Source organism: Xenia sp. Carnegie-2017, unplaced genomic scaffold (assembly GCF_021976095.1).
Source record: "Xenia sp. Carnegie-2017 unplaced genomic scaffold, XeniaSp_v1 HiC_scaffold_139, whole genome shotgun sequence".
Lineage (NCBI taxonomy): Eukaryota > Metazoa > Cnidaria > Anthozoa > Malacalcyonacea > Xeniidae > Xenia > Xenia sp. Carnegie-2017.
Genome location: NW_025813446.1, coordinates 27,842 through 40,587, shown reverse-complemented (window position 1 = coordinate 40,587; position 12,746 = coordinate 27,842). Strand labels below are relative to the sequence as shown.

Below are 12,746 nucleotides of genomic sequence, written 5' to 3'. Positions count from 1 at the left end.
CTACTGTTCTATATCACTTCTTATGTGCTGTCTCGAAGTATGGGCGTCCTTATAGAATTCGTACCGATCTTGGTGGCGAAAATGTTGACATCTGGCGCAACATGATTTTAACACGAGGCAATGAAACTAAGCCGGTTGTTGTAGGGAATTCAGTGCACAATCAGAGAATCGAAAGACATAACAGAGCACTAAATGAACAAGTTCTAACAAGTTTTAGATCTGAATTTTATGCACTTGAAAGTGAAGGTGTATTGAATGTCAATAATGACACTGATATATTTTGCCTCCATTCAGTGTATCTGCCACGAATCAACAAAATCCTTGACGAGTTTGTTGCTGCTCACAACAACCATAAAATATCTACAGAAGGAAACAAAACACCTGAACAATTGTTTTGGGTTAACATTAGAAATGCATACCATGAAGATGATATGCTACCAAACACAAGCAATCTTGACATTGAAGAACTAGCGTCAAGTGATTTACCTCACGTCAATGTACCAAATATATCATGCCCTTTGCAAGGTGACTTACAGTTGCAAAATTTTAGTACATTCATTCAATCTCTTTCGGCAGTGAGCGGAAAAAGCAGCATACCTTGAGGCTGTTCGTTTCTTGGGACAGTCAATGCTTGATGAGCAGAACCCTGAAGATTTGCATGCACAATAGATGACTTGCCTTGTTTACTTTTGCTAGCAGGCAGATTTGGTCTAGGAAGAACTAGCGTCAAGTGATTTACCTCACGTCAATGTACTAGAACATTGAAGAACTAGCGTCAAGTGATTTACCTCACGTCAATGTACCAGATATATCATGCCCTTTGCAAGGTGACTTACAGTTGCAAAATTTTAGTACATTCATTCAATCTCTTTCGGCAGTGAGCGGAAAAGCAGCATACCTTGAGGCTGTTCGTTTCTTGGGACAGTCAATGCTTGATGAGCAGAACCCTGAAGATTTGCATGCACAATAGATGACTTGCCTTGTTTACTTTTGCTAGCAGGCAGATTTGGTCTAGGGCTTTTGGAGAACATTAGCAACAATGGTCAACCTCTTGGGATTGATCTGCCAGCCAGCAAAACGTAAACAAGACAAGTCATATATGAGTAAAAGAATATAGTCTTCACTAACTATTTTATACAGTAATGACATGCTAGGAGGAATATAGATACGTCAGTTAGAAATACGTTGTTTTACATCATTACCAAATCGTAAATTAAATCAACACAACTATTGCTTAGACTCTAACTTCAGCGGCTTTCTTATACATGCATGTCTATGGAGCACCAAATGTAGGTGAGTTCAGAATCCCATCGTTCATCATTTCTTGAAATTCTTCATAACTAAGATCATCTTTATCATTATGAAGTGGCAAATACAAAATGTGAGCGCAGGTGTTGCTTTTGGGACGAACATCTTCCCAGAAACAAATAGTTGGTTTGTCATGAAATCCTAAGGAGGCTCTTCCTCCAACCCAGTTGCAAAAATCATAATCATCGGCAAAGATACAAGAGGCTCTGAAACATTGGCAAAGCAGTTTGCTAGAGAAAAATAAATAAAAGTTGTACTTTTGAAATGGATTGTTCGTCAAAAAGCAATTATTTGATAACACGTTTGATAACAAGCAATTGAATAACGTTTATTATGCAATTAATGCCTGGGGCATTAAATAGACCCTAGAGGTTATAGATACGAGGCGTTTATTTCATTTCTATCACTTCGATCTTTTAAGGTGATGGAAAAAGCTTTTACAGTACCTTCGCACTCCTGTAGATAGTCACGCCAATGCATTATAACGAGCTCCTCCCTTTCACGTCTTCGACAACCATCTTCTGAAAAATCTGGTGTAAATATTCTGTCAACTTCTATCGCGGTCAGCGGCTTGCTACGATGGCAGAAGTATGGGCGGAAGAGAAGTGGATTTCCTTTTAATAAGCTAAGAACACCCAGTGTTTTTAACCAGTCCTTGAACTGCTCAATTGCACTTCTCGCTTTATCAATTAGAAAAAATTGACAAAGCTCTTCCACAAGCTGTTTTCTTGTTTCAAACTTTGGAATGCCGTGAAAGCCAGCTTGTGCAAAAACATCAATGGCATCATCAGATCCTACTATAGTTGCAAACGTTGTTTCTTCTGTAGTAGCACTGATCTGAACAGGAAGTATGATTTGTGAAAATGCCAGCTCAATATCGAGATACAACGTCAGACTTTTCACTATTGATAAAAAGCAAATATTTACCCGTTCTATGATACTTACTTCACAATCTTGTACATCGTCGATACATGGGTGGCAATTTTCTTCACCAAATACAATGAAGTCATACATAGAGGGGATAGACAATGTCCTGCAGTTCCACCATTACACAAGGAAACGGAAAGAAGTTTTCCACATTGAAAATACAAGTTTTCCTCTTTGCTGGATGTAAAGGAAACACAATTATGCTGTTCGATACGTGCTTTTGTAGCTATGTAGCTAAATTGATAACGTACATTAATCCCTTCGGCTAAATTTAACAAAATTTATATCTACGTAATTCAGTTTTATCATGAAGACAATCAACGCACGACTACCTTCTTGGTTCATAACCAGCACCTTTTTCGAGGGCAATCCCAGGAACGCGTTCGAAGAAAAGGCTCCTGAAACTGCAAGGCGGAGAAATTCTCGTGTCGGCCCTCCTAGATCCACAGCACCCTCGCTAGACCCGATTTCGTCGGCAAACATGACAGACAACGGACGTGAAGGATCAAATTTTTTTCTTCCTAGCTTGGCAATACCGTCTTCAAATACATGCTTGCGGCGAACGTTAATAATGTTTTTAGATATGGCTACGTCACAGGATTTTCCAACCATCACTTTATCTATGTGGTCATTCAAAACAGTACTAACCATTTGTTGCGCGCTTGAATCGCTAAAGACAAATAACCAAGTGAAAAATTAGCATGGCATCTTGTCTTCCGTTAACGCTTTTTAGCTGATTACCATACTTTGCTAAGCCCATGCTATTTTGAATAGCTGTCTGCACCTCATCGTTGTCATCATCGCTAATTTCAATGGGGTCTGGATCAAGCAATCCTAAGAATGACCTAAAAAATTTAACACAGAAGAAATTTGTTACAGGACACTCTTTCATAACAGCATATACATTGCTAAAGATAAGCTGTATATAATTACTCGTTTTTTATTCTACTATGTCATTGTAATTATCATGCATATTAATAAACTGGAAATAACATAGTCGTTCGTACGTTATCATCCAATATTGTTTTTAAAGTCATAGCAATAAATTTGTCATTCCAAAATAGCTGGTGAATATATAAACCAACAATCACAAACAGAAACAGTAAATCCAGACGTTGCACAATAATTTTAAAACAAAAATCAGTAACATAGTGTGTATCCCAACCTACTAGTGTAAAATGGTATCTGACAGCAATACATACTGACCTATAGTGATTGTCTCAATGGTGGAAGTTATATGATGGCTAGTTGATCCCTCTGAAAACTTTGTGCAGCACCTAGTATAGTCATCGATCCCTCTGAATGACTTTGTGCAGCCGGGTATAGTCATTGATCCCCTGACACACTTTGCGCAGCCAGTGAACATTGATATATTTAAAAGTTTGTTATCAAAATCATCCTGTTAGTCATCCTGAAATTTTCATTCAAGGCAATGGCAATATACATTGAAATAGAAAAGAAACCAACACTCGATGAAGAACAATTACTGCTACAACAGACATAGCGAAAGTATCACCCTATATGACTCACTTCAACAATTAAAGCTCCATCAACATCCTCATTTTTCCCATTTGGAAATGATGTATAAACATCCTTGAGAACACAGTGATATGACCTCTGGAGCATTCCATTGGAAGGAAGTTGATGTCTTAGAAATGGAAAGCTTTTTTGTACCTTTGGTTATTCTATAAAGATAAAACAAATTAGCTACTTTATAATTGGACACTTTCTTCTTCAATAAATATCATGGGCGGGAAATAAAAAAATATCATCATTACATCATATCATCAAAAGTATCGTCAATAATGTCTAGCAATGACTCAATCACAAATTTTTGTGCATATTGATATTGGTGACAGAATTCAATATAAGTGTAGTAAAACATAAAATACTTGCCCTAAGTAGTCAAATGGCAGCAGTTCACCAGGTAGCAGGGTAAAACTGAGGCAAATATGCTTGTTATTTCACGGGTAACATCCTTTGCTACCCATGCGGAGTTTAATGAGATTTTTCAATTAAACCCATATTAGCTAAGCAACCTCGGCTATTTCCACGAGGAATTGGAATATCTTTGCCATTTTCTGATGGTAAAAGGCAAACAACATCTTTGTGTAAAGCTTTGCAGACTTTGATTGGGATGTTGATGACCTTTTCCGTTTTCTACCACCAACATTTGAATATTGAATACAACTGCTTTCAAAAATCGATGGAAGAGGTCTGGTCTGTAAGACATAATTCATTTGATTGGTTGCCTGTAGTAAATTGCCATTGAAAAGCCACATTGAATCATAGTTATATAACAATGAGGTGCATTTATAGCAATTTTTAAGCAGACAAAACAAGGTGTTAAAAATTTTGATAGTGCAGTCATGCATGATAATAATCAGACAAACATTGGCCAACTTACAGCGCTAGAGCTACTTGTTCTACTTTGTGACAACTGTGTGAGCGTTGTCTGACGCTGTGGCTGTCGCTGGGGCTACGGTTGGATTTTGGAAAAAACTTTAATGTTAGATAATAATTTAAACGTTTTCAACGGCACATATTTTACAAGAAACGTGCACCCATATACACTAGAATGTTACCTGTGGTTCATTATTATTTTCGTGGGCAGTAGCTGCATCAGAGGACTAAAATTGTAAGAATTTTATCACGTAAAATCGACGACCTCGTGATTCGACGCATATCACACATTGAATATTTACAAGTATGAAAGGAGAATATTTTGCTTTGTATCTTACCTCTTCATGTTGATCTCGCAGTGCCTCGTGTACTGCTCTTCCTACGGCCTCGATAATTGCTCTTTGGAGATTGTGCGTTTGAGACATATTTATTTGACAAAAAAGACAAATAGAAAACACGCCGAGCGGGAAACTTACAGACAAAATGAAATTTTTCGCGACAAGCGATCTAATTTCAATAACGCGACAGTGCGGAAATGAGTGCTTATCCAGGGGGGGACTGAGAAAATTATTTTATTGCTTGCTGACGTCATTTGGCACGCCAAGTGTCTCGAAATTATTTTGGTTATTTATAAATAACCATTTTTTCGCGTGCGCAGAAACTGGTTATTTAATAAATAACCAATTTTCGGCGTGTGTAGAAAATGGTTATTTAATAAATAACCAATTTTCAACGTAGAAACTGGTTGTAATAAATTGCAATTTTCGATGTTTTCATAAAGTGGTTATTTATTAAATAACCAAAATAAGAAATTGGTTATTTAATAAATCAGGGAAAATCACAGTGTTATGCGGTTAAATAATAAAACCACAGATGGCGCCCCATACTAATATTCCCTCACCAAATATTAAAGAAAAGATGGTACAATGCTTTATGAATAAATTTCTTTAAAGTCTTTAGCAACTTGCAATCCTCCGTAGATTCTCCGGGAAGAGAGTCGTGACGAAAGAGGAAGAAGAAACTCGAATGTCGGATTGGCAGCGATTGAAAGACGATGAGAATGAACGTTTACTTAAAGAAAGCAGAACTATTTCTGATATTCTTTTTGTTTCAAATGTCGATGTTTACAGAAATCTTCCATCCCAGTTGCTTCAGTTTTTCTCGTGGTAAGAGAGTGTCTGAGACTTTTTATATTTTTTCATGCCACTGTGAAATTTCTGGCGATAAGTGGACAGTCTCAAATCAACTTTAAACATTATTTTTGCCCAAATAACTTGCATTAGTGTATAATTCATCTCGCCAGTATCTCCTTACCTACGACATCAGTCGTCATATGTCATATTGATCTTGCTTCATGTCGGCTTTTCTTTTTAAATAGGCTCTCGGCGACTTTAAGTTTTTCCTTTGTAATGAAAACTGACGATGATTGTTTTGTTAACCTGGAGACCATCTTACAGGTTTGTGAAGCTCTTCAATAAATAATAGAAAATACGTGTTGGTATCTTGGGAGTTGGGAGTACGTAGAGGTAACTTGGGAGTTGGGAGTACGTAGAGGTAACTTGGGAGTTGGGAGTACGTAGAGGTAACTTGGGAGTTGGGAGTACGTAGAGGTAACTTGGGAGTTGGGAGTACGTAGAGGTAACTTGGGAGTTGGGATTACGTAGAGGTAACTTGGGAGTTGGGAGTACGTAGAGGTAACTTGGGAGTTGGGAGTATGTAGAGGTATCTTGGGATTTTGGAGTACGTAGATGTATCTTGGGATTTTGGAGTATATCAATCTGGTGGCTTAAGCGTGGTTTTTAAAATGGTTTAGATGTGGTTTTAGAGGGGCTTAAGGGTAGTTTAAGGGTGGTTTAACCGTAGTCTAGGGTAGCGGCGTAACAAAACGGACCACCTTTAAACCACGCTGAAGCTACCCTTAAACTCCTTAAAACATTTTACGCTACCCTTAAAACATCCTTACTCTACCCTTAAACCACCCTTAAAACACCCTTACGCCACTCTTAAACCATGCTGTGGAGATGATTTTTACACCATCCCAGACCTCTCATTGAGAGCTTTGGAATGAGCCTCGTCCCGAGTCTCTACAATAAAAGCACGAGGAAATAGAAATTGCGCATGCTCAGTATAGAGTCGATTTCAACATTAATTACCTCGGAAGTATACAAGCTGCGCAGTGATTTTTGACTCAATCTAAAGATTTTACTCAATCAAGCGATTTGTAAGGGTGTCTTTAATTAAGCTTTATATCTTTAATAGTGTACCGAAGAACTTCACGACTGAAGAAATATTTGATATTTTTAGGAAATGGAAAGTCATAATTTAAAAACACGTCTAAATTGTGGTGGGAAGGTGAGTTTAGCTCAACTCCGTCAGTACACAATATTCTGTGTACGTGTTTGTAGATGTAGATCGTCCAGGTTAGTAGAGTCCTGAGAAGGACTGTTGGTGTTGATGTTGACTGAAGTTTCGACAACCTTAGCGGTAGTCATCTTCGAGTCAAAATACTACTGCTAAGATTGTCGAAATGTTAGTCAACACCAACGCAACACTTCTCAGGACTCTACTAACCTGGACGATGTTATCTACAAACATGTAACGATACTCGGGTTCAAACCATCTACTTTATACTGAGTCCATTCTAAAGATTTTATTGACATAGTGAAAATCCTTTTGAGATATCATGTTTTGGGCATTAGGAATTGCCAAATTTATAATATTTTCAAGTAAAACAGAAACGAGATTGCAAACATACGAATTAGCGTTTTCCATGCGACTAAACTATAAATAAGGTATGAGAATATGAGTTGTAGTTATTGCTTCTAAATGCAATTGCTTCTTCATATTTACAGCTTTCGTACTGATTGGTTGATCGAGACAGGGAAAATGGGCCGAGCCTGATTATCCAGGGTGGCTTATCCGACATTTGCCTGCGGTGCGGGCAGCATTATATCTTCGGATATTGTTCACTGGCTGGCAAAAACGAGAAATCTCTAAAACGTTATCAGGTATATGATAAGAAAACCACGACGAGATTACAATGTTGAAAGTGACCTCTTGATGTGTAAAGATGTAGTTCTCAGAGTACTAGATATTGACACATGTTTTTCTTTCTTGTGTAAAGGGGGAGGATGTCTCTATGGGTATTTGGTTATCAGCTATTGCTCCTGAAATTTATAAGGTAAGATCTCCTTTTCTTCTCTGCAAGTTTGTGACGGTTGTTCAACAAGATCCTTTATGGTGATCTTACTCTTACGAGCCCAGGTTCTTATGAACCAGCGGCCGAACATGTGACGGTGTTTCCTTTCTATTTCAAATACTTCAGGATGAGCGATGGTCGTGTTTCGGGGATTGTCAGATGGAAATGTTTACCTTGCCCGAGCAGGATGCCGATTCTCTTCTCTATTTATGGGAAAACTTTATGTCCTGCGGTAATCCTTGCAAATGTTGAGGTACGTTAGTTATGTCGGGGAGAGGGAAGATAAGAAAAATTCCAAATCCACACAAAAAGATAGAAAAGTACAGCTTCAATTAAACTTTTTATCTTTTTTTTTCACTTAATTAAATCTATTTTCTCTATATTACAAATTTAATGTTTTGGCTTTTTACGAACGACATTAATTTAAATTAAATAAAATCTATAGAGCTGTGTAAACGTTTTTGTATAAAATGGTTATTGCTTGGAATATCGACATTATTCCTGCAATGCAAATATTTTTGTGTTCATTAACTGCAAAAACAATCGAAATAGTTCCGAATAATTTTGCTAAAAAATTTGCCATGCAGGTGTAAAGATTTCGATTAGCCTCGCTTATGTCCCTGCGTACTTCATGTAAAATATTTATTGCAATGCTCATTGTGTAAAGTGTATAAGTACAGACTTGACTGCGATCAAATTACGTCATAGCGTCAAATTACGTCATTAGCGACGAAAAACGTCATAAAATCAGAGATAAGCATAAAATGTTTCACATTTTCTTAACGAAATGCATGTCGTTTTTTGCGTTTGAATATTTATTGTGGGAAAGGTTTAGTAAGTCGATTCGATCGTTTATAATTAACTTTCTTCTCGTAGGAGTTAATCTTTATGTGAAACATCTTCGTGGTAGTCAAGTTGTACCACAGTTCGTTGTCAATCTCATCTTTCCTGAAACAGGATCCATAAATATTCTCTTCAGTAGAACACACGGCCATATTCCTCCAAGAATCTTTTCAATATCACGAGGATTCAACAGAAACGTTTGACATGACCGTTAAAGTTTCTTCATCGGAAACGCTACTACCGTTTGGTAGGGCGATAAAACGATCAGCGTTTTAATATCTTCTATTAAACTTCCACCTCTTTCCTCGCGGGTGAACACGCTACCGTTGCTTGTCAAGCTGTCGGCAACGTTCGACACCTTTGACCAATTTTATCGGGAGATTCCGACTCTCGACCCTGAGCGCTCTCCGTCTCGCTGTTGAATCTGGGTGACGAGTCTCGCTACTCGTGGAATTGTAGCTGTTTTCTTGTGGACTTCCTTGTTGTCGTCTCTGCTCTCGTTGTTGTTTGTATTCACATGCTGCAAGTTTCGCAGTCAAATCACGTATTTCCTCCTGTGAAAAGTGTAAGGATAATGATTTTAATATAGGAATGTCATTAATTGAACATCAAATCGGCTTATTTCATAAGTGTTAACGGATTCTTTGCTACAATTTCAATGGTTTTAATTGAGGATAATTACTCTATATTGAAGATGATAATCTCTGTAAATTGGGGATAATAATCAACTACAAGTGATAATGATCACTTTCGCGTGTTGCGTGAGTTGAGATTTTGGCAGTTGTTTAACAAAAGCATATTTCACGTTGTTTGACGTGCGCCTATAAATGGCTTAATGCATAATGTGCTGTCACAAGGAGCACACATTCAATTTTCAAGTTTTGAGAAACTGAAAGACCGTAATTGGACGTGAATACCATCACAGGGACCAAAGTTCAACTCATTTCCCCCATACCTTCCCGTCAGACCCTGGCGCATCTCACGATCGACTCGTTCTTTAGCAACTCTGCGAGGATCTGACAAATCTCCCCTAACCCTCAAACCTAGGCCACCCACTTTGCAAATGGAGAGTCGTTCTTTGTATTTAAGACAATAACCATTGACATTGTTTCTTTGAACATTCTTCGAAAAATCCTCGTTTTAATCTGTACTCAAACAGTATTCCCAAAACATCTTACCCTCAGTTGTATATTCTCAGTTTCCAGACCCTCGCGGCTTTTCTCTTCATCGTTTTCGCACACCAAATTACCGTCCTCCAAACGGTTGAGATGAAATGGTGATTTACGAAGATCCGTCATCGTTGTGGCTATAGACGAACTACCCCGAGAACGCCTTCTTTGATTTACATTGTATTTTTTCAAAAGTATACCTTTAAAACAGACAGGAAAAATTTAATATCGAGGAGGGCAGGTGGTATAGGTCAGCAAGTACACAGACTGACTTAAGCATTAAATGTTTGTAAATGATGATCGTTCCAGGTTAATAAAGTCCTAGAAGGTTGTTGTTGTTGACTGACGTTTCGACAACCTTAGCGGTAGTCACCTTCAGAGTCAGTGTCAAAATGACTCTGAAGATGACTACCGCTAAGGTTGTCAAACGTCAGTCAACACTTTGTCCTTCTCAAGCTTTATTTTTCTGGACGATCATCATTACAAACGTGTTTCGATACTCCGGTTTCAAACCATTTACTTTATTAAGCATTAAATGTTATGTACTGGAATACTTGGTATGCTTCGAAACAGAGAAATGTCCTTTGAAAAAACGCGTCGTGCAGTTTTATAACATTCATACTTCCACATTTAGTCAATATGTGTCGTAATGTATCCTAAAACATTTCGTAATTTAATGAAAAACGACTTCGCGTGACCTAAAGCATAACAAAGAGATAAGTATCTTCGCTGCTGCATGATTCCTTTCGATGAGAGAATGTAACCCTTGGCTAATCTCTTTTGATATTTGAAACGAACGTCCAAGACATATTTGGCCATTTGTTTACGCTAATTTGTTCACCATATGGTGTTTCAACGACAATATTCAATTTAAAGTTTTGAAAAATAAAATTTAATGAAGAAAATATAAGGCATCGAGGATAATCTGACGTGTTTATCTTCGAGAGCTCTTCAAGTTGGGCTTGGCCGTTCTATTAAAAGCTTTGTTCTATTTTTTTTCGGGCTCATTGCCAATCGCATCATAACACACTTCATAATCAATCGTAAAACGCTTACTCGTTCATTGATGGAAAGCCAAAACTCAACGAAGAAAAGGTCCAGTAGATAGACGTATTGACAAAAACCCGAAGCTCTCTAGATTACAAATTTCTGCTTTTGAGAGGTTTTAAGATCCTCTTTCATCGGCAGTAATTAATACTAAGTTAACAGTACAACCATTACCTTGAAAGCAAAGAGCAAAACCAACATAACGGTGGCAATGACATGCGTTGACAAACTGTTTACGACATACGCCACATCAGGATTGTGAAAGTTATCTAGAACAAAAACAGTCCTTCTCGAAACTATACCAACCTGGCGATTATCAGTTGTGGTCGTGCCTATAGTCTTAGGAGAGTAAAACTTACAGTTGTAAAAGAAAGCTTACAAGCAAAATAATAAAAGGACTTTACCGATTTCAAAACATTAGTGAACCACGGTTTGACGCAGCGCCTGTATTTGTAACGGAATTTGTCTTTATCGTCTCATATTCGTGATCTTGTGTTAAAGTCCAGATAGCGAAATAAGAGCGTGAGGATCATCAGGTGAAGTAGGATCATCAATAATCTGTTATATACAAAAACATAATTTATCCATAGAATCATAGCAAAGTTACGATGGACAGATGAGAGTTATTAACGCTATAAAACTTAAATTCAATATATCGTATAAAGTACCTCAAATCCGACGATTTCTCGTATCGAAAGGATTCTAAAGTAAAGATGAAAATTAAGATGAAATTTCGAAGAACTGAAACTAGAGAATTTTTCAACAAAAATGTTGAAAATACCTGTACTACCACAAGATTCTTCAATGTCTATGCTCTAAAATAGAGTATACATTACAGGATAACTATGGATCCAAGTAGTATAAACAACTAGGTACATTTAAGCAATCCATCTTTCCCATCGTAAACACAAGTGTCAAAAACGTGATCAAATTACAAAATTCGTGCAATCAAATAGTCGGACATGGCATTGTATTTGTAGAGAGCCAATAAAAAAAAAGATTCTCTTGGGGCATTTGTAAATATTAGTTTAGAAATACAGATCGACTAATTATAAAGGCAGAAGATGTAAGAGTGAATAAAAACCATTTCCCGTCAAATCAAAGGAAAGCTTGGATATGACATGCAATATGCAAGTATAAAGTTGTAGAAAAATAAAAACATTTTAAGGTTGTCACGGATATTTCGAGTGCCGTAACAAAGTGTTGACGAGTTTCACATGCATTTGTCAAAACAAGCTTAAGTAGACAAAGAGCATGCCAAAATATATGATGGAAAACTTGCTCAGCGCATCTACAAGCACCAATTTCAGAGCTCGCTCTGTCACAAATTAATTGAGAATCTGAGCATGCGTTGTTAACTCCACAAACTCTCAAGCTCATGGTAACGACCAACTGGATGTACTAGTACCGATTTTGGAGTAATTAGCTCGCTCAGTCACACGTTTTAAGACAAATCATCTGCATGCGCAGTCTCATTGAGCATGCGCAGTCAACTTGACCAGCTACCCAAGTTCATGGTCATGGCGACGACCAACTGCATCTACTAGCACCAATTTTGAAGTAAATATCATGCTTAGTAACAATTTAATAGAAATCGTCTGCGCATAAGCTCGAGCATGCGCAGTCCACTCAGTAATTGTTCATAGTCATGACAACGACCAACTATATGTACTTGCACTACATTTGTGTCAATTAACTCACTTAGTCGCAAATTATCAAAGAAATCATCTGGGCATGCGCAGTAACGATAACAATCATCCCACAACTTTCGTACGCCTTTAAATTTTGGTATATATATAAAGCTAAAACTTCATATAGTAGATATCAACTAGCAGTGGAAGCTGGGTGCG

The 12,746-nt window shown here is 37.5% G+C and overlaps 4 protein-coding genes and 1 long non-coding RNA gene across 6 annotated transcripts; 2 read left to right on the top strand and 3 right to left on the bottom strand.

Annotated features, from left to right (window-relative positions):
- Positions 1 to 1,449: 1,449 nt before the first annotated feature.
- LOC124433626 (G2/M phase-specific E3 ubiquitin-protein ligase-like) lies at positions 1,450 to 3,447 on the bottom strand. The gene is made up of 7 exons (XM_046983407.1): positions 3,442 to 3,447; positions 2,982 to 3,080; positions 2,568 to 2,905; positions 2,398 to 2,412; positions 2,236 to 2,261; positions 1,755 to 2,145; positions 1,450 to 1,538 (listed from the first exon to the last, which is right to left on the bottom strand). The coding sequence occupies exons 2-7, from the start codon at positions 2,993 to 2,995 to the stop codon at positions 1,450 to 1,452; spliced, it is 873 nt and encodes a 290-aa protein (XP_046839363.1). The 5' UTR covers positions 2,996 to 3,080; positions 3,442 to 3,447.
- Positions 3,448 to 4,265: 818 nt separating this feature from the next.
- On the bottom strand, positions 4,266 to 5,288 carry LOC124433625. The gene is made up of 4 exons (XM_046983406.1): positions 4,977 to 5,288; positions 4,821 to 4,865; positions 4,643 to 4,714; positions 4,266 to 4,457 (listed from the first exon to the last, which is right to left on the bottom strand). The coding sequence occupies exons 1-4, from the start codon at positions 5,061 to 5,063 to the stop codon at positions 4,266 to 4,268; spliced, it is 396 nt and encodes a 131-aa protein (XP_046839362.1). The 5' UTR covers positions 5,064 to 5,288.
- A 344-nt stretch (positions 5,289 to 5,632) lies between these two features.
- LOC124433632 (UDP-GalNAc:beta-1,3-N-acetylgalactosaminyltransferase 2-like) lies at positions 5,633 to 6,960 on the top strand. Its single transcript, XM_046983416.1, has 3 exons — positions 5,633 to 5,804; positions 6,017 to 6,095; positions 6,898 to 6,960. Exons 1-3 carry the CDS (start codon positions 5,665 to 5,667, stop codon positions 6,919 to 6,921), a joined length of 243 nt encoding a protein of 80 aa, XP_046839372.1. The 5' UTR covers positions 5,633 to 5,664; the 3' UTR covers positions 6,922 to 6,960.
- A 616-nt stretch (positions 6,961 to 7,576) lies between these two features.
- Positions 7,577 to 8,730, top strand: LOC124433634. 2 transcript variants are annotated; one of them, XR_006944537.1, is made up of 4 exons: positions 7,578 to 7,646; positions 7,763 to 7,819; positions 7,964 to 8,090; positions 8,714 to 8,730. It is a non-coding gene; the product is annotated as an uncharacterized LOC124433634 (long non-coding RNA). The 2 variants fall into 2 exon arrangements; XR_006944536.1 differs by lacking the exon at positions 8,714 to 8,730 and having other exon boundaries at positions 7,577 to 7,646; positions 7,964 to 8,602.
- A 270-nt stretch (positions 8,731 to 9,000) lies between these two features.
- On the bottom strand, positions 9,001 to 10,034 carry LOC124433624. The gene is made up of 2 exons (XM_046983405.1): positions 9,859 to 10,034; positions 9,001 to 9,234 (listed from the first exon to the last, which is right to left on the bottom strand). The coding sequence occupies exons 1-2, from the start codon at positions 9,976 to 9,978 to the stop codon at positions 9,001 to 9,003; spliced, it is 354 nt and encodes a 117-aa protein (XP_046839361.1). The 5' UTR covers positions 9,979 to 10,034.
- Positions 10,035 to 12,746: the final 2,712 nt, after the last annotated feature.